The 21156-nt window shown below is 36.8% G+C and overlaps 1 protein-coding gene across 2 annotated transcripts in view; it reads left to right on the plus strand.

Moving 5' to 3' along the window:
* The window catches only part of LOC124632408 (paired box protein Pax-6-like), a 34014-nt gene that overhangs the window by 11436 nt on the left and 1422 nt on the right, over nt 1-21156 (plus strand). For both annotated transcript variants that reach the window (XM_047167239.1, XM_047167240.1), the window contains exons 3-5: nt 7710-7850; nt 20434-20709; nt 20828-21012. In XM_047167239.1, the coding sequence (XP_047023195.1) occupies nt 7710-7850; nt 20434-20709; nt 20828-21012 (602 nt within the window). The remainder of the gene's footprint in view (nt 1-7709; nt 7851-20433; nt 20710-20827; nt 21013-21156) is intronic.

Consider the following 21156-nt stretch of genomic DNA (forward strand, 5'->3'; position numbering starts at 1 on the left):
AACATAGAAGTCAATGATAAAACCATTATATAAAAGTCATTTCTTGCCAAAGCTATAATCAATATAAAAATATTTCTGCGAATATCAGAACTGCAAAAAATAAAATACAGATTATAATGTCGCCCTGATGATAGACATGGCAACCATACTATAAAAGATAATTTCAACAATAAAATCTGATAGTGTAGCGTTAATCAGAATTCATCTAAAAGTTGTTCAAGATTTTTTCTAGATTTCTCTTGTCAGGTATTCATGAGTCTCTTTGCTGTTTTACTAGATTTGTATCAGTGTCTTCTATTGCTGCCTATCCTTTTTCACAGGATTAATCGCTTAATCAACTTGATTAGTACGAGTGATTAGCACCAACACTTCACGTATTAGGTGCTAATTAAATAAGTGCAAATGCACCTGTAACTTAATTTTATCTTATTTCTCACTCTTATTTATTTTTGACCTGAGTTGAAAGCAAATAATGGTTAATTAGTTGAAGTCGTTTGCATTTATTTTAAGATTGGTAAGTTCGTTAATCTGAATTTAAGAATAGATGCTTAATTGTTGTTTGAATCGACGTTATAAATTTCCTTTTTTGTAAAACTTGAATGACCAATTGTTGTGTTAGTAATACATTTTTAGTTCAAGCTTTTATGTCCTTTTGATGGTTTGGAAGAGGCAGTTGCTTCCATATTAGGCGCATTTTATTGCTTTAAAATATCTTCATTTTGCCATTTATTAGTTCTTAGCTCCGTGCGGTTTATTTCTTAATTTTAGTACCTTTACAGATTTTATTGTTTTCTTATCATATCTCGGTATTTTGGCTACTCTTACTTCTCGGTACTCAGTTTAAGAGTAAACCAATGTTTGTCAAAGTGATCAAAGCCGTTACCTTTCTCAATAGCTCTTTTATCACGACAGGTGTAATATGAATATTTGAGCGGTGCAGTGTGCGATACTTCCATATGCTGTCCCACAAACAGGCAATAAGTGGGTGTTATAGGAAATAAAAAGCTGAATAAAATTGTTATCTGTGTTTGTTAGAACGAGCCTTATAATCGACTATGATGTGTAATGGTTTAATAAAAGCCGCTGGGTGTCGCGAGACTGTCCTTACATTTAAACGTATTTTAATGAAAGGAAAGAAGTGTATTGTTTGCTGTAATTTCTCTGTTGTTGGAATTAAAAAAGAAGTGCTTATTATCGTGCTAGGTAAGGTAAAATGTCAAGAAATGTTTTACACGGGAGAATACTTACTTATGGACGGGAAAAATTGACTCTTCTTTTAGCTTTATTGTTAGGTAATTTGGATTAATAATTGTCACAATATTTTTAGAAATCTTTATATCAATAATGAATCGTATTTACTTAAATACTAAAGTGAAACTTGTAGACTCTTTTGAACTAGTCCAAATATCAATTCCACATTCACATCGATTTAGTTGACCGAACAACCTGAATAGTCCTGCCATATAGTTAGAGGGCACACTTATTTCTTATTACTTATAACGTAAAACAGTTTGCTCGAAACTGACCCTAACTACTTTGTAATAAAGTTGGGAGTTATTACAAAAGTTTTGTTAGAAAAGTTGTAAGTTCGAAGGAATGTAATTGATAAAGCGAACTTATGCCTACCTACTGGGTACCGGATCCACTGTAATTAGTGTACGTATGCATTATTTATGGTTTGTCGTAGTGCTGTAGATACTCTTCAGCGGTATATTGATTTATACGTGCGCTCTTTGTAGAAAGGCCCTAGGCGTTATAGCCTGCAACTAAGTAATTTGCGATAATTACTTCACTTGGTCAATAATATGGCCGGTTTATAAATCTACAGGTGACCGCAACTACACTTGTAGCCTGCTATGATATATTTTTGATTTGTAAGCTCTATCAGATCGTACTTTTTATAAGCTTGAAAATGATTTAAGTAGATACCTAACAATATATCGGCTTAAAGGCAGACAAAGTATCGTTTTTTATGATTATTCTAAATAAATCAAAGGATTGATATTAAGAAAGAAACGAAATAAATCTTTTTTTTTACAAATATAGCCAGTTATTAACACTATAAATGATATCGGATCATCCAATGACAAGTCAACAATTATCGAAAGCGACGCGGCCGCAGTCTGAGATTAACTCGCGTCTAATAACATGGTCAGGGCGAAAATCTCAATCGCTATTAATCATCGATAAGGATAAGGCATCGGTAGAGTCTGCCGCGACGAAAGCTGCTATTGACGAAAGCTTAGATCCTAATCGATTCATAAAACTTGCAGCGTGTTAATTATAAGCCACCGGGGTGCGGATGAATGCGCCCGCGCTGCCGACGAGCGGCCTCGCCGCGAGCATGCGCTCCCGATCTCGATTGTCGATGTGAGAACTATCGTATCATCGGCGATTTTTCATATCGACAACCCTTTATTTGACTGTTTCCTTTACAATTATCACAGCTGCCTTTCAATACAATCTACATCTTGAAATGCTTGGGTGAATCTCGCGAAACTTTTTATGCATACAATAATCATCTTCAATAATTTTGTAAGCATAAAAATACAACAGGAAGCATGGAATTAATGTCCGGGAGTTTGTCAACTGGTCATAGCAATTATTGCATTCGTTAATTAAAGTAAACAATGTGAATAGGGGTAATTGTTGCGCTATAATAGCAAGGTGAGTTGTAACCGAAGCGCGAGTAGACTATGACATTGCAGACACTTGGCTGTACTCAGTTAATTTGCTGAATTAGTTCTGTGGACTGGTGTGTAATTAGGACACGTGAGACACTTTGTGTTTGCTCAGGACTCGTGAACGGGCGATTTCAAAACCACTCGACCGTTTACAGCGCGCACTGTATTATTTTACGCCGTTTGAACATTCATATTTCTTACCAAAAGTGTAGGTTTCTGTGTTTTTATTTTATTTTACTCTGAACATTTTTCTGCAGGTTAAGATTAGTGTTATTATACTCATTTTTTGCAATGAATCAGCGGTTAGATGTTAGACTAGATATTGTCGCGTTCTGGGAATCAATTATCTGCAAATAAATTTTATACGGAGTTACACGACAAGACTGAGTGGAGTTACATTATAATTTTCCTACATAAAGCTTTGCACGAGAAGTGACGTACGTCAAGACACGGGTATAAACGGGTCGTTATAATGACATTACACAAGATAGTCAAATGTTCAAGAATACCATAAACGTACAGACGGTATTGAGGCTAGGGTATATTACGAGAACAGAGAAGTGTAGTGTCAATCAATTTTCGCCGCTGGTGATTTCATAACGTCACGTGTCGGGTTCCCACGGAAGCCCGGCTACAACCCGCCCAGGGCCGTCATGTCCAACCACTTAAGTATTTAACATAGGTACATAGCCTTAGCTTAAAAGTTATTATCTAGCCTAAACAATTTCTAAGCTGACGGCATGGAAATGGGCACGCATAAATAACGTTTCATGGCCGAGTTTGAGTATTAAATTGTTGGTTGCGATGCGAGCGGAGTGACGAATAAATTGCCCATACACTGCCTAGTTTGCTGCCTCTTACAGATTAACTTGAGCTCATGAGTTTATGTGATGCTACAAATTGTGTGTGTGAGTTATGTGCGAAATTTCTAATTGTCAAATATTCCAGGAACCTAGATATTGTAGAAAAGTTCTTTTTTTATTGAACACAATAAACTTTAACACCGGATGCCTTCGTTACAGTTAATTTAGAAAATCAAATAGCCACAGAAATCATAGACTGAGTAATTTCATATTAAACCGGTCATTTTGTTTTGTCGTACGTAAATTTGTTGGTAGCTAATGATACCTACTCAAGATGATTGTCCGCGGATCGCCGCAGCCCGTAATGAAGCCGTATTTAAGCTTTGGTCCTATAATCAAAATTGAATTATCCCACTTGACATTCTTGCTTCAGAAACCATGCTTTTTCTTTTTCCGCTCCAATTCTCTTGGACAATTTAATTTTTTAATGGCCGGTGTTGTCAATAGAATGGTATTTTCGTGGATTGAGAGACCTATGATTTAATCTAGGTTAATCAGTAAAAGTGTATTTGTAGGCAGCGTTATTGAGTATTATAATATTTATATTAAACACATTGAGTGCCACAGTCTAGTATAATAACCCTGTACAAACAATGTAGTGCTTCGCAGTGCTAACAAAAACTGTAAAATCCATGACGTTCATTTTAATTAGCCGAGTATTCTTCAGGAAACGCAAAGTAATCTAATGAACAATGATCGGTTTATCATACCATTGTTTCACTTAAACTACGTGAAGTTTAAACAAATAATGTTTACTCATGATACCTAGTAGATACCTGTTCTTTTACCTTTACCTATTGTTTAATGTCATAGACCTAACTTTTATTGAAGTGGAAATATTTACTTTAGTAAGTCCTTTTCTTCCAAAATGATTATCTAATTGCTTCCGAAGGAGCAAGCGCGAACTGACTCAAGTTTTTATAGAAAAAGTCGATCAATCACCGAATCAAGGCGTCGTTAACACGCGTTGCATTATGTTCAATAAATCAGGCCATCCAGACCCACTCCACCGCTGAAGATTTTGATCTATTAACTGGATGACAGTGCATTACTGGGCCGCGGGTAACTTTAGCGCCAGCCAATATAAAGAACCACTTGTGAATACATTTAATACAAATTTAATTAACTAGAGTCCGACCCTTTATGTGTCGTTTAAAAAGATCTTTGTAGACGCACCGTGTAATGACTTAAAGCGTCCATATACGACTCCTGTGTGAAAATTTATTAACAGACGTTTTGAGTGTGCATTGTCCCTTTGTGGTGCTCATTTCCTTAAGCGTACCGCTGATGATTAATTGATCATCTTTGTTTTGCAACATGAGTCCTTTTAAATGGAAAACAACAAAAACTTGAAGGGATTATTCGACACCTTGTTCGTGCATTGTGAATGTGTTTATGTAGTTTCTCTCGCGTTTATGGTGAAGTGTTAAACTTTCAATTGATTCGTGCCGATCATAGTTATGACGCTTATTATCATAACGAACACGACGTTTAGTATTTATGAAGCCATTGAAAGATGGTCTGGTTAATTTATTGGCTTATTTTATTTATAGGTAACAACACCTACACGCTATTATTGATAAACAATTGGCTTAGTATTTTTACAAAAATAAGAAAATAAATGTTATATTCAGTAGGTTTTTATTCGTTTAACGTGTAAAGTAATTCCTTAGGTGGGTATGCGAGAATTTTATGAAATATGTAAGAATATTGATATGAATACCTAATAGAAGATGTGAAGCGAGTGTGGTTGTACCATAGGTCGTGCGTATGCGCCGGGAGCGCGCTTGAGTTTCACGCAAATAATACACATTTAGCAACAGTTTCAGTGGCTCACACGATCCGCCTCTGCCTAGGCAATGCCGAGTAATTGGCTCCGGTCATGCGATTACGTTTCTAGCCGATTTAATTATCGCGAAATGATCAGTGTGCCGGCCTCCCGCAATTTAGCTATCAATCAAGAGGAGAACGGTTATTGGCGTTCTGAGGCGGCCGAGTGGCAATATGGGTTTTCAATAGTTACAGCAAAACTGTAGTGAAAGGTACTGTTGTATTTCATGCACGTACAACGTAATGTTTGACGTTCCGGCGTCGCCTACAGCCAATGAACGTATCCGCTTCAAGCAATTATGTCTAACATTTTAACGGTTTTCATTATGCTGATATTTTCCTTAAACGTTTTCCACACACGAATTTTAGAAGAGCTGCGAGTGCTTGCGTATAAGAATTTTAATTAGCACGGAATTGGTAACAGAAAAGTTAGAAGGAACATTGTGGAGAGAGCTTTATCTGCTCGGAATTGGATTTTATGCAGATATTCCCTTTTATATCTGATTTATAATGGCTTTGCAGTATATGAAAAAAATAAGAACAGAATCAGCAAAATTGTATTATTTATTTTAGGTGTTTCACCAAATTCCTATCAGTGCGTAGCTAACCCAGATGAATTGGTTAAAAAGAAACAAAACTGAAACTAAGGACATGGAAAATTGTCACATAAATATTTTATTTTGTGGAATGGCAATTTTTGTGCGGCAATGTATAAAATTAATTGTACGCCACACGAGTGGGTTATTTCTAATTAAAAACAAATCCTTACATATGCGAGCACCTTAACGTTATTACTGTACCACTGTTGGCAAACTTGCTTTACGTAAAGGGTTTAATTTACCATTACCATTTTAATAAACTTATGAATATTATCGCAATGTTCTAAATCTATGTTGAAATAATTACACAAAATGTGGCGTTCGCTTTTTACAGTTTTCTATCACGCTACGCTTACTTAATTACCTATACTTACCAACTCTCTATGGCCAATACTTACTACATATGAAAATACACAATTTTCTACATAAATTCATATCGTGGTCGCAATATTGAAATGAGTTTCACCTATTAAGGCAATGTGTCGCGGACCTCGTGTAAACTCGAAATTGAGTTTTTGTCAAAGCTCGCCATTTTGGTCGGTAAGCTTTAGTCTTATCAAGACGTAAAGAGACTTATGAATTCATCTTGAATGGCGTTGACAAAAATGTGAATATAAATAATGTGTTGAATAATTCAGCGTGTTATCGGTATGGAGGAGCGGTGTGCGCGTAAAAAGCGAGCGGTCTGCGCGCTGCCCGCCGGAATGCCGCTGCGCTGTTTTTACGTAATTGTCCTGATGCACGCACTCATCCATTATCTAACTGACTTAGGCACCCAAGAATACGTTAGTTTTTACACACTCCCTCTAATCATAAGCCACTCCATAAGTCGAAGCCGGGATGATAGAATTTAAGTTTCATAAACACATCAAGTTTCAGACCTCATAGAATTTTAATTATTTTTTGCAGAAAAATATTGCTTTGAATTTATAACTTGATAATCATAAATTATGATGATGCAAGTTCCATTGCAACAATTTTTACATTCAGAGCTTTATTTTTCACAACATCATTATGTGTATCCCACGTGTTTAAGCTCAATAAAAACAATGCCCAAGATAAATAATAATTAAAAATTCACGTCTCGTCACATGCAGGCTTCATTTAGCCGATGTCAATGATTCTGTAATTATTAATACTAATTTAAAGCTTTCATTGTTATTCTTACCGCCGTGCTCGATTATCAATTTTTTGTGGAGACGCACGTCCACTGTCCTTTTAAATGTGAAAATACAAATGTTGATGTGCAGTTTTTAGGCGTATTTTGAAGTTTATTACTGTTCAGATAAGGGCTAAAAAGTCGAACTACGGTTTGTTTCGCAAGAATTGATCGCGACAAGTAACTTGCGTTTACTCACGTTTAGCACTCAATGAAATTGCATCAATCGGTATCGTGTCGCTATTACTGGTATTTTTATTTGAGCCTCTAATTTGATTTTGATTTTTCTTTTATTTAGTTTACCGAGCAGCAGGTGACAGTTTGTCCAATGCGTTTTTATCAACTTTTGTTATAAATACCTTACCAGCTGTGATTGAACTTAAAAAGAAAAATGTTACAAAGAAAAGTGCCTTAAAATAGAAAAGAGTCACGACTCGCACAGGAGCCTTCGAAAACTGCTTTTCATTTGAATATATTATAACTGAATTCTCCACTGTAAACAAATATTGATAAGTTAACCCTTCTTATGGTTTTATCGGGTAGTCTTTACTAACGGTTTCTTTGTTTGTTTCAGGCACTCTGCGGCCGCCGGGTCTGATCGGTGGTAGCAAGCCCAAGGTAGCAACGCCCGCAGTAGTCTCCAAAATAGAACAGTACAAAAGAGAAAACCCTACCATCTTCGCCTGGGAGATCCGAGAACGACTCATATCTGAAGGTAAATTAAGACATACTCATAAAAAATAAGTTGAAACATTAATTTTGAAAGTTTCACTTGATATCGGAACACCTTGTGCGTTCAAAATCGACTCCATTTTCTGGCTCTGCTCACACTATAACATAAATATCGTAAAGACTTGGACAGCTCTATAACCATTAAAATTGCTGCGTCCTTAAATACACCAATTACCAACGGGAAATGGCAACAGTATTGCTTATATTCGAACCATGGACCGGTAAAGTGTCTTATAGATAGTTCAACTCAGATTTGCGCGCGGCCCTATGTGTGCGTCGGCTTGTAAATATACAACTTTCATTCGTGTGACAGTGACGTCGTCCGAGCATGACGTGTTCTCATCGCTTTTTGTTATGGGTACAGTCGTTTACAAAAATGTCTAGTTCTTCACGGAGAAAATGTTTTAAGGAGTCAGGTAGCGTTTCAAAAAAATGAAACAACATTCAAAGCTTTTTATTATTACATTTTACAGTTTATCATTATTTTCTCATACGGCTTTTCAAATTGACATTGACAGTATCTAAGAAATAAATGAAGTGAAATATCTAAGATGAATTAAATACTCCTTACATATTTTCTAGCTCGGGGTACGCGGACAATAAATAAATGTGTGGACTAAGAATGTAAAAGACCTATAATTTAGTATAATAATGGAAACAAAATGTGTGGGGAATTTTAAAAAATTATATTGCTTCGTATAATGTCGACCAAAATAAGACGGAAATAATGAAACTCATAAATGAACGTTTAAGTCAAATTGATGAAGGGATGTTGGGTAATACTTGTCGACATGTACAAAAGAAAAAAGAAGAATACTATAGACATTTTGACATGGAGTCAGAATTTATAATTAACATTGGTGAAAGTAGCGAATCCGAAAATTTATCATTTGATTTTTCAAGTAGCGATACAGAATCATTATAAATAAATAAACTAAATTACGTAATAACTGTACTTTAAACAGCCGTATACAACCCCTAAATAACTGTATTTGTACCCGACTGTACCTCTTGTCACGCACACAAAGTCACTGTATATGTACAAGGGTTACCCACACATAGGGCCGCGCGCACGACTGAGTTGAACTTACTATAACTGGGTTGCACATTTTTTAATATTCAATGTATTCATTGAATACTAGATCCTTATTTGCTTTGGTGCAGGAAGCTAAACACGGGACAAAAAAAATATAAGCTTCGCAGTCAAACGATAGTTTTCCAAACTAATTAAGTCCTTTATTAGTGAAATAAATAAAGTGGAGTTGCAAACTTATACGAGACCCACACACGAAGTAAAAAAATTCGGAACCTATCCATCGTTAATCACCTAAAGAGAATGCTCATCGAACTACGGAGCTAGGTTACACATAACAATGATCAATTCATTATAACTATAAAGCTTTTCAAATTAATTTTATTCCGTGAGCTTTTTAATCGGCAATACCTTAATTTATAAGAGAAAGATTTTATTATAGACTTTATAATTTTTATTATTATTTATATTTTATTTTTATTTTCCTGGTGTATTCTCACTTTTGTCATTGATTTTCCTTAACTCTTTCTTACTAATGAGAAATATTGTATCGTAACCATTTAAATTGGTTGATGATAACCGTAGTCTAGGGTCTTGGAAACCAACAAACAATTATGGCCATCATCCGTACGCCCATAGGTTGACTATGCGTGTGCCGTGAACGCTGTGGGCTATCACGACGCGAGCCGACGTAACTGTGCTCACCCGACGCTCACCCGACGCGCACCCGCTAACGTGACGCACATTGCTGAACCATTTTGAACTCCTATAATAGTTATCTATTTTGTATTCAGGATACAATTTTTGGGGTTTGCTGAAGCCATTGTGAATAGTTGAAACTTAAGCTTCATTGATGAATTTCACAATTAAAGCACCATTGCCGTATTTACCAGGCACCTACAGGTTTGCATTAAATTTTATAGTGTTTTATAAGGGTATTTACTAACAGCACCCATAATAAACATAATGTTCTCGGTCGATTTACACGTAATGTACTAAATTTCACCGTTACAATTCTATTGAGTGTGATAAAAGAAGTATTAATGAACAGAACGGGCGTGTCTATGTAGCTGCCCATTGTTGACTGTCACGCTGCATCACTGAATGTGGAAAAAAAAACGTTGATATATATTTGCATAATAGAAATGTTAACACTTAAGTAGGTATTTTAACTATAATAATTTGACCACTACTGTCATAAATATTTGTTTTAAGTAATACATTCACGAAGGTGATTGATCGTGAAAAAGATATCGAAATGAACTCGGCTACCATAGAAAACAACGAATTGAAACCGAATATTTAAAACAAAACCATGTTTGTGGCGACACCAAAAAAACTGTCGAGTCAAAATCATAAGAATGTTCGGGTCTATTTGACCGATCTCTAGTTATAGATAATAATATAATAAACCGAACGTCGCGTAATACCGGTGAGCGACTCATGTTACAAGCGTTGCGTGCGCGCACACACGATATGGAACCGTCTGATCATCGAATTATTACCAAGTTACCTTATTAAAATAATTTATGGCAATTTACAGATTGTTATTAACTCTATGAGGCGTTCTTGCGACGTGTTTTGATATATCACGACTGGATGACGTGCGAATTGTGTTGCTCGTGTAATTGAGATACATTTATCTAGGAACTTGTTTCAAACTGAACTTAGATAAATGTTACATGGGAAAAAATATTATTTGATTAAGTACCCTTGTATATTATTAATACTAAATCACGCCAGCTAAGCTTTTGTCACTCCGATTAATATATTTGTAACAAATCTATATACTCTTTTCGTCTGAAATTTAAGGAAAAGTGGTTTCTGCTAACACACATATTAAATGAAACATTGAGTGCATGTGCTGCGTGGTTACTCTTTTAACGAAAACTTTTTTATATAAATTGAAAAATTGGATCATAGTTAAGATAGTCACATATAAAATACTTATGACATTGAATATAATCAAGGAAGCAGACGAAGCCGCAGCAAAACTATAGGCAGCTTTTTCATGTTCAACAGATTTATGAACAAAAAACTACCACGTACGAAAAATAAGGTCACGTAAGCCACAAAATGCGAACCGCTGTGTTTACCCAGTAACCAAACACTTATCTAATTACAGGATTAAAGTATTTGAGTAATGAACTTTAGATGAGTGTCAAACAGTTTCGGCAGGGCAATAGGCAAAGCCATTCAAGTGCAAGCCCGAATATGCTCTGTTAGTTTTGTAAATGGCCGCCGCGGCTGACGGCGGATATAATGTAATATGAGAACATCTATTGGATTTTGTGTCTATGTGCGAGCAACACAATGCTTAGGTATCATTATATTATGTAAATCGCTGCCGGTGAAGCATTCAGTTTGGATTTTGTCAAATGATACTCTATACCTGGCAGCTATAGGTACCTACATAGACAGGGAAATTTCATACGAATGCAGCTTTTTAATTAAGCTATTTTGATCACGTTTCGCCTAATATCAGCTTTTTAAACGAAATTGAGGAAACATAAATACTTTTAATTCGCTTATTTTGTCTTGAGATCAACTGAATCAGTTAAATGACCAGTTTAAGAGCGATCAAAGCAGAATATTTCTAATGCAATTAGAATTTTCCAGTGTATTTCTGCAAAATAGTACTTTTGTTATGTAAGCAGTTTGGAAACTCATCTCTATGCACCTGTTATATTTAAAAAGAAAGAACTACTTTAGTATTTAATTTATTTTAATGATAAAATATTAATGATTCAACAATGTGCTAACCAGGTTTCGGGTAATAATTTATTTTATTACCGAAGATATTCTTCTTTAAAGACTGCTCAGATTAACCTGAAGTTCAGTATAAGTAGCGTTAACCATATAAATTAAATAGAAAATTATGTCAATCTGTTTTTCTTTGATCTCAAGATCAAATGAAACAATTTTGACAAAATTTCTAAGCAATAAAGCGTAGTAAATAAAACCGTCGCGCAGTGCCGCGGGCCCGAAGCCAACTGCACGATAAATGTGTCACTATGGCCGAGGGCTTTGATTATAAAGATGTCGTTGTTACACATATGCAACTATATTTATATATAATGGTGCTACATTATAAAATAAAGCGCCGATTTCCTCTGCCGTAACGTAAATTTTTCACGATTTTTGAGCTTATTATTCGACTTCTATTTTTTATGAACAGTAAAATTACTTATGGTTTTTTTACATTTTTACTTGTAGTCTGACTAATCTTGCAAACCTTTCTACTTTGTTAGATTAAGTACAAACATAACGATTAGAGCAGACATTTGCTGAAATGTCTTTTCCTATAATGTTACCACGACACACGAACATGCGCACACATATCTTGAGTACGATGGGCGTCTTTAGCTCAGAGGCCAACGAGCCAATTGCGATAATTGCACCAACGACACCTCTCGTGCCCATGCGTGACGTTAAACATCGCCAACTGAAACGAAAGACGGCCTAAGCGTCCACAATCCATACAATCTATTTGTATCCATCTGTTGAGAAACTTAAAGTTCAAAATCGCGAGCCTAATTAAACGTCATTACAGCGTTCGTCGTCAAAGGACGTTCTTTGCCTTGATGTTTTCTCTAGTGCGGTTCAGTTCGGTAGGGTGCGTGCGATCGCATTGGAACTGGTTTTACTTACAAGACCACTTCTGGTTTACGATATCAGTGGGGACCGGATTAGGAGACGATAACATTCTTGATGGGAAACACTGTGCTAAACTGAGTTGTTAAATTGGTTCGCAGCCATTAAATCCGCAGGGGGCGCCGTAACTTCAGAGCACATGATTGGGTTAACGTCTATATAAAACACGTTTTATTTACATGATTTTATAATACTTGGAAAACATTTCTTCAGGTCAGGCTAAATAATATTATTAAAGCAAAAATGAAAGAACAAACACTGTTTTCGTGATACAGAGAACTTGAAAACGTAAAGGGGAAGTGGATACGAATATTTTTCATCGTTGTATTACATTTTGGTGGGTTTATCTTCAACAAGTGCAAAATTGTAAAAGAATGATTTCGATTATGAATGTATGAGCGAATTCTTATGAACAAGGGGTCGAACAATTGGTTAGTGAACGCTTTTATATTTTTATGTATTTTTTGTTCTTATCTCTGTGGCCGGCTGACATTATCGTCATTTGTTGAAATGTGTTTAAAATAATTGCTCGAGCGCAGTGAGCGCTCATGCCTCCGTTGTATGCGAAAATTGCACGCGATCCCACGTCAGTCGGTTGTTTTGCGTAAATGCTCACATATTTGTCGTAAATGCTGCTGTATTTAAATAATTTCTGCTGCATTTTGACTCAAAACATTTAAATTGTACCGTTACCTTTTGCGGTTACTATTTAATACAAATTGAATGGCTTTATTGCATCGGGAATGCTTTGTTCAATTTGGACGGTCTGGGGTCGTAGTTATGATTGATTCCATTAGATCTGTCGATGGTTTCGGTGTATCAAAGTGTGTTGACCGGCGCGGACCACCTGCCGGCCAGGGAGCCTCGAATAACTATTGCTGCTACAGAAATAATCATCTACTAGATCTGACCTCGTTATAATTGAATTTACTGCTGTTTGAAAAAATCCGCCGAGAACTTTTGAAATCCAAAACCATCCTCAGAAAAAGAAAATTTACCTACTAACCTATATCTATAGACACAATGTGCGAATATACGCTTTTCGCATATTTTGGAAAAGATTTATGCTTGTACATAGATAGTACAAAAATAAGTTCCTATTTAAATACTAATATTTAATAACAATTCACTATTCTATTAACTTTATTATTATATTAATGTCTTAAAAGTAACGTTTTTAACTCTGTAGCTCGGCCTACAAATATGTCTAAGTAATAGAAATTTAATCAAATTATAACAAAATGATCACGCATAACAGTCGAGGCTTTTATCATAAGCGCGTGCCCGAGCAACGCTCGCCACTTGCTTAAATTGATTAAAGTTACATCTGCATTGTCGGCATCTATCTACAGGCAGTTTAATTTCTTTAACAATAATATTTAGTTCTGAAAATATTCGCTGTTGAAAACTATCAATCAAAATATTCTTCTTTGATATTTTGGTAGTAAAAAATCGTTCATATTATATTTATAAAAATATGAAACGTCCCGATCGGCTCAATTTATTTTAACTTAATATTTATACAAACGGTGACTACAAAAGGAATGTGTCAAAAACGCAACCACTCGAGAGCGGTGCGCGTCTGTCGATCGTATTCCGACGAGCAGTTATTAAAACAGAGCAGCTCATCGAAGCCGGCTAAATTTTAATAAGGTATCCACTACCGTCTTTGTTAGCCATGACGAGGCAGTTTTGGACAATAGCTTGCGCAACTTATCGACTAAATCGATATCGGTTTACGAGGCGTTACGGGCGGCTCTAGCTACTGACCATATTTTGATTAATTGCATTCTTAGCCGACAAACTGTATGGGTTACGTGGAGGCCCAAATTATTGGCTGGCGCCGATTAATTAGCGAAACGGATGACGGGTAAGTTTACGGTTGGGGTGTTAAAATGTTTTGGTTGGCCATAAAAACACTTATTTATTATTCGTTGTTAATGTTGTTTTTACGATATGCGTTTAGTGATCATTTTAAAATCTTATACATCCATCATACATCTAATTGTTTGGTTATTTCCGATCTCTTCAAGTAGGTACATAATATACTAACTATTATTTTACTACGGTACGAGGTGCAACTACGCGATAGAACGAACGCATTTTTTGTGAAGCTTTTGACATTTACTAACAAGGTCCCACCTCGTTTGCCGTTATTGTACGGTCGAAATAAATCAAATCGATCTCTACACAGCTTCCAATAAACCGATACATTTATTGATTTGTTACAGCATTAAATTGGTTCCCAGCAGTGCATCACATCAACAGTGTTGCCCGACGTCGGGAGGGTCACGGTCATGATTTCGGATTTCGGTTTAGGAGAACCTTTAATCGTTGTCGCTTGTACTAGGCGCTATAAAAACATGTTTTGATCCGTTTTTGTATTGCTATTGTCGTGTTATTGAATTACCTAATGGGCTTTGTAAGTTTTGAAAGCGAGGAAAGTTGCACAAGAATAGTATCTGTACATAAATAAATCGGTCCGATTATCGTTTATTGTAATGCTATAGGCAGCAATCGAATCGTAGCTCGTGGGTTGTCATTTTGCTTTTAATTGTTGCGAGACAGGTTGTTATTCAAATGATATGGGAGCTAGATATTGCGGGGCGATTATTCATAGCGGGTTGGCACATCTTTTGTGACTTTGGCCATTGAGAGCTAATTGAAACGAGTGGACGCGTGTGCGTAGGGTAGGCGTTTAGCGCAACGGTTGCGCGAGGCCCCCTGGAGGTACAGACACCTTTTTACTCAGTCGACGCGGCGGGTGCCGCTTGATTGCATCCGATCTCATCGTTTTATGTTCCCCATAAAGCCAACAATAATTCATTTAGACGACGTGACGCCACTCATTCGTTAACTGGTTCTAGACGTTCGATGAGGACGTGATTTTTATTTTGGAGCGACAGTAGTGAAGGAAGCGTCTAATCGTCTTCAAATTAGAATTTGAGCTTTGATGGAAAACTTTTCTTGTAAGAAACGAGACGTTCAAAAGAACTTATAATTAACTACTTAATTTTTGTCAACGGCTTTTTATATTGGCAATCCTGGTCTTTGAATTCCGCATTGGTCACATCTTGTCTAGTTTATTAGGCTTCTTCTATCAATGCATATAAAAAATCAGAGGGATCAAAGTTGAATGATGGCAATGAATCAATAGTAATATGGTCATCTATTTACTATCGTACACCAACCAATCTTGGTCTATATTATCAATATATGATTGTAAGATTTTAATTGGTTTTACATTAGTCGTCAATACACCTTGTCCAGATTTTTATTTTGCAACCAATGGACGGTACTACTGATAGAATTCGCAAATTAATCTAGGTACTGATTCCGTGTTAAGTATGCACCTAAATACCTAAGTTGAATAGTGTCTTGTAGATTGAGATCAAACAATTACCCTATTTAAAACAGCCGCAATTGTTTATCAGATTCAATTTATTCATCATTCTATGAATAATGTTTTTCAAATAGACTACTAAATAATAATCGGAATGTGTCCAAAGCCACAAGTTACACAAACGATTTCGCCAAACAACCGTCAGGCTAATTAATTACAGTCGTCATTTGAAATATTGTCTAAAACTAATTAGCGTGGTTCGATAGAATCCGACATCCGTCGCGTTACCAGCCGAACGTATCGAAGAACCGGTATAAGTAAAACAAACAAACAAATTCATTCCAAACCATTAGGCACGAGATCCGACTGTTAATGTCTCAATTTAGAAACGAGCGTAAATCTTCAAAGGCGTGACAATTACTGTTACTTCCCGGCATTACAAACAAAAAGGTTTTCCGTCAATTATCGATAAATTAACCCGATTAAACAGTCTATAGCCAGACGGCGCCGGAGTGCCTTATCTTTGGACATGCCACGCTTTTAGGCAGGTACCAACTAACAACACTCCGACGCAGAAACATTAAGATTTTTTAACCAATTTGCTTTTTATTAGGATGCCATGGGAACTTAACCATTTACTTCTCACTTTACGTAAGCTATACTAAATATTTTATGCATGCTTTTATGAAAGAAACATCAACAATTAAAGACTTATCAAATGATATTAAACATCCTATTATGCAGCGCAAATTAATTTATTGCAAGTGGTTTCGTAAAGCGCGCACGTATAAACGTTGTTAATTTGATAATTAATCGCTTTCAGCCGTATAATGATAGAACAAGAAAAAACCACATTGCTTTTAATTGTGCCGTTACCGACAGCCTCTGCGTACATGTATAAGATGCTCTTTATGTTGTAGACATCTAACCTTTTAATAGAAGCGGACCCTATTGTGACTAATCATGATTAAACGACTTTAGACAAATTGCATGGCCGTGACTAAGCATGTAGGATCCGGGCCCGATCCCAAATCATTAAAAGAACAATTATAGATATCGCATTCCCACCTGCAACCTGTTCATGGATAATGATCTGGCTCTAAACAAATAGTAGAACTATGACCACTGACCGACGCTCATTGTCTAGGAAGCCTTCAGTAAAAACGTATTAGCAAACATGTTTCATCTCATTACAAATGATACCTACTCGTTAAATGCAATCAACTGCTGAAAAGTGAATGAGTTCGCACCACGAACAGATTGTCGAAATAACATGTTATCAGATCATTGACAGTAAGTAACGCGTCTGAAGATACTTTTTTATAACAAAATTATCGACTTATCCAAATTGAAAACACGCCCGCAGAACGCTGTCGATCGAAACTATCGATAGGCTACGTGCTTGTTACTAGACAAAAACCAATTTAACTGTTCTGTTAAAGATCATTGAAGTTTTTTGTCATTTAAAAGAATAGAAAACGTAGTAGATTAAGTAGCGGAGACGCGTCGCTGAGCTCCCACAAAACGTTAAGAGATTTTCAACGGTTTGTTTTATTTCTGAAAAACGGCTCCCATTATAATTAGAGATCTTAACTGGTAAGTGATGACTAGTCACCATTATAGTGTTCTCAGCCACATCAAGCTTTTGACGTCCAGCGGCACAGAAGGCGTTCTATCGAGCCTTCGTCTCAACGCACCGATTACGAGCCAAACAAATTGTGTAGAGGGCACCTTTTTATGCTTTTCGACGTGCTAACAATGAACGAAGCCGCGCAACTGATCATTACCATTATACTATATAAGTTGGAAACTGCCTCGTTGGTCTAGCTGTCGCAAGTGCGGCTGCTGAGCACGAGGTCTCGGGTTCGATTCCCGAGTCGGGCCAAAATCGCTTTGTGGGTTTTAGAAGACTTTCACAAAGCAGCCCGGAGCCTGGAAGCTGGTGATTGATACACCCGTGCATCGGAGAGCACGTAAATGTCGGTTCTGCGCCTGATCTCTCTCCGGTCGTGTCGGATTACCGTCCCATCGGGCTATGAGAGTTAAGGAATAGTGAGTGCACCTGTGTCTGCGCAAATGCTCGTGCACTATAATATGTCCTGCGTAGTTGGCTAATCTCCTTACATGAGAACAGCCGCCGTAGCCGATAATCGGCTAGGAGGACATCATCATCATCATCACTATATAAGGCTTTGTGTTTTGAGTAAATTATAACAGGTACGTTTTGTGTTTTATTTGATACGTCAAGCGGTGGTTGCGCCGAAGCGCGCCGGACCGCCTCACAATAGCGCTTCATTATCAACGGTGACCGCCTTTAAATCCATCTTTATAAATCGCGATAGTCTCAAGTTGTTATTAAAATAATTGTTATTCATGTCTGTGAGGTACATCAAATCATTTCCTTATAACAAACAATTGTTAGGGTGCTATATTTTTAAACGCGATGGCGTAATTTTGTATAGCGAGTCGTGTCTAGAAAATGTCTCTTTATCCGCTCACGTGAGCAGCAATCATTAAGCAATTAGGTTAAATTACTGTTCCTGGATATAATTGCTCTAACTTAGTACGTACCTAAAGTATATTTTAATGACAGGCTTGCAATAAATGGATCTATTCTACGTAAATGCGGACAAATAGCCTTTGAACATTGGTAGGTACGATAAAGTGCGAGTAATACTTATAGTCTGAACAAGCAGTTGTTGTTCTTATTAGCTATGAAAATTGTTCGGTTATTAGCCCTAGTAAGTTGTTATGTCGATTGCAGTATACACAAACAAGTATAGGTAAATACTCTCATATAGGACAACAAAATAATTGTTTTAGCCTCCTCAAACCATTAGGTATGCTGTAAGCTAAAACACGTTGGAACTCTTCCTTGTTCTGACATTTATGTCTTGTTCAGTTCACAGGTCACCGGTGCCTGTAATTAGCAAGCCTTTTAAATGGAATTGTTAAAATAATTAAAGGTAGAAACCAGCTAATGATTGGAAACATCGCATCGTCTGTTATCATGGTTTCTGTTGTTATGTTTTGATAATTTTCAGTCACGCCAATGCTGTTTATGTTTCAATTTCAAATACTTCTGTTAGTAAAGCGTAATAGCTATCTAATTTATAAAGCTCAAAAATATCTAGTGTTTTTACATACTTAACGATTTAAGTAATATATTGGACTATTACTGTAGGCTGTATAAGCTAACATTTCTAAGCAGTTGTATGTACAAACAGTTTTAGGATAATCAAGTATTTTTGCCGTACCTACCATATAATCAGATTAGATGCATGTGACATGCAAATGTATATGAATCAGCTAATACACTACAATAAGTAAATAGCTGCCCAGGCGTATATTAAAACCCAACACGTCGAAATTAAATATAAATATACACACAACAATATATTCACTAGATGATACAACCGACAAATTGCATGAACAACATAGGTACCTAAAAGAGCAATCAAAAGCGAGTTATTTAAAACATCACAGTTGAGTGGGTCCGCGGTCGGTAGCTCAACAACGAATCCTACGACAATTACTGGCCGACAGGCTATGATTAAATTATGGCACTTACTCCGAGTGTTTCCTGAAAATAACATGGGATGGCTCTCCAAGGCTGCGCCGGCACGCGATCTCAGCTCACGCAGTTAGCGCGCACACATTTAGTTTACGTTACGACACGTTCACGGACTTGATGACTGCATTCACTGCCAGCAACTACACCCCAATGACAATAAAACATAATAAAATGTTTTTGAGTAGAATAGATCACATTTTTTTGGATAGGTATTTTGTCAGGCGTACGAGTAGGTATCGTCATATCGACCACGGGTTAAGGAAGTCTGATAGGCAGACGCTCCGTCTGGAATGCCCAACATAGGAATGGGATTTTAAATAAGTAAAAATAAAATAAGAAGTTTTGTGCTATTTGGTATTTATTATAGGCCTTGGTTATGGAATGGCATTGAGTATAGTTTTTTTATAATTAAGAACGGCAACTCGTGCACAATATTTTATGTAACATAAGCTGATTGTGCCACTTAATGTTCTAAGTGCTCGCCATTTTAAAACGCGACCAATGACGCATCGGTTTTAACGCGCGCCCGTAATTTTATGCACATTTGTACTACATTCTAAGAGACATCGAGTTTAAAAACTGCACTACATAATTGCTATATTCGTGCTTAAAGCGAAATGTTTCTAGCAAGGTAGACATTAACTCTAAATACAGCTCACTGAGAATAACCATCGCATTACTCGAGGAACAACATTCACTGGCGCGCGCTGTTGTAATAACGTTTTCTTTTAAAATATTTAAGCGAAACACTCATTTAAGAATGAAGGCGACTGAGTTTTAAGAAAATTGAATAAGTTAATTTATAATATGTAAAGATATTTAGGCGTAGAGAAGTAGCATAACTTCAACAGTTCGAAGCGTAGTAGTAAAGTAAGCTACAGTTCGTCGTAGCAATTCAATCAACTAATCAACCTGATTTTTGTTAAATGAGAAATCTAAAAGTATATATTCTTTGTTCTCAGGCGTGTGCACGAATGCGACAGCTCCCAGTGTATCATCCATCAACAGGATACTTCGGAACAGGGCCGCAGAGCGAGCAGCGGCGGAGTTTGCGCGAGCTGCCGGCTACGGCCTGTATGCTGCGCCTCCGCCGTACGGTGCCTTCCCTTGGGGCGGCGGCGGCGGAGTGTGGCCTCCCGGGTCTCTGCCCCTGCCACCCGGGGTGCCCGGCCCTCCCACAGGAGTACCACACCCTGACGTCAACCAAGGCTTCCTGACCTCCGGACGAGGCCTAATAGGTACAAATATTATTGAATTAATGTTTAAGCTTTGTCACGCTATTGAATAATTTCATAAATACCGTGAAGCTTTTTACCCTAAATTCCAACTTATTCGTGACCGTTTTTGCCGACACAGACGTCGACGGCGACGACTCCGGCTCTCTAGACGGGGAACAACCAAAGTTCAGACGGAATCGCACTACCTTCAGCCAAGACCAGCTAGAAGAACTAGAGAAGGAATTTGAGAAATCCCACTATCCATGTGTTTCTACCCGAGAACGGCTGGCGTCCAAAACCTCATTATCTGAAGCACGAGTTCAGGTAACGAACTTTAATTTACTTGACCTTATGCATATTTACATAAATCCATATAATTGGAGAAAGATGTCAAATCAAAGTCGCCACTTTTTGTCATATTTGAATTAATTTGAATATTGAATTTGTTAACAAAGTGAATACAGAATA

Source organism: Helicoverpa zea, chromosome 8 (genome assembly GCF_022581195.2).
Source record: "Helicoverpa zea isolate HzStark_Cry1AcR chromosome 8, ilHelZeax1.1, whole genome shotgun sequence".
NCBI classification, from domain to species: domain Eukaryota; kingdom Metazoa; phylum Arthropoda; class Insecta; order Lepidoptera; family Noctuidae; genus Helicoverpa; species Helicoverpa zea.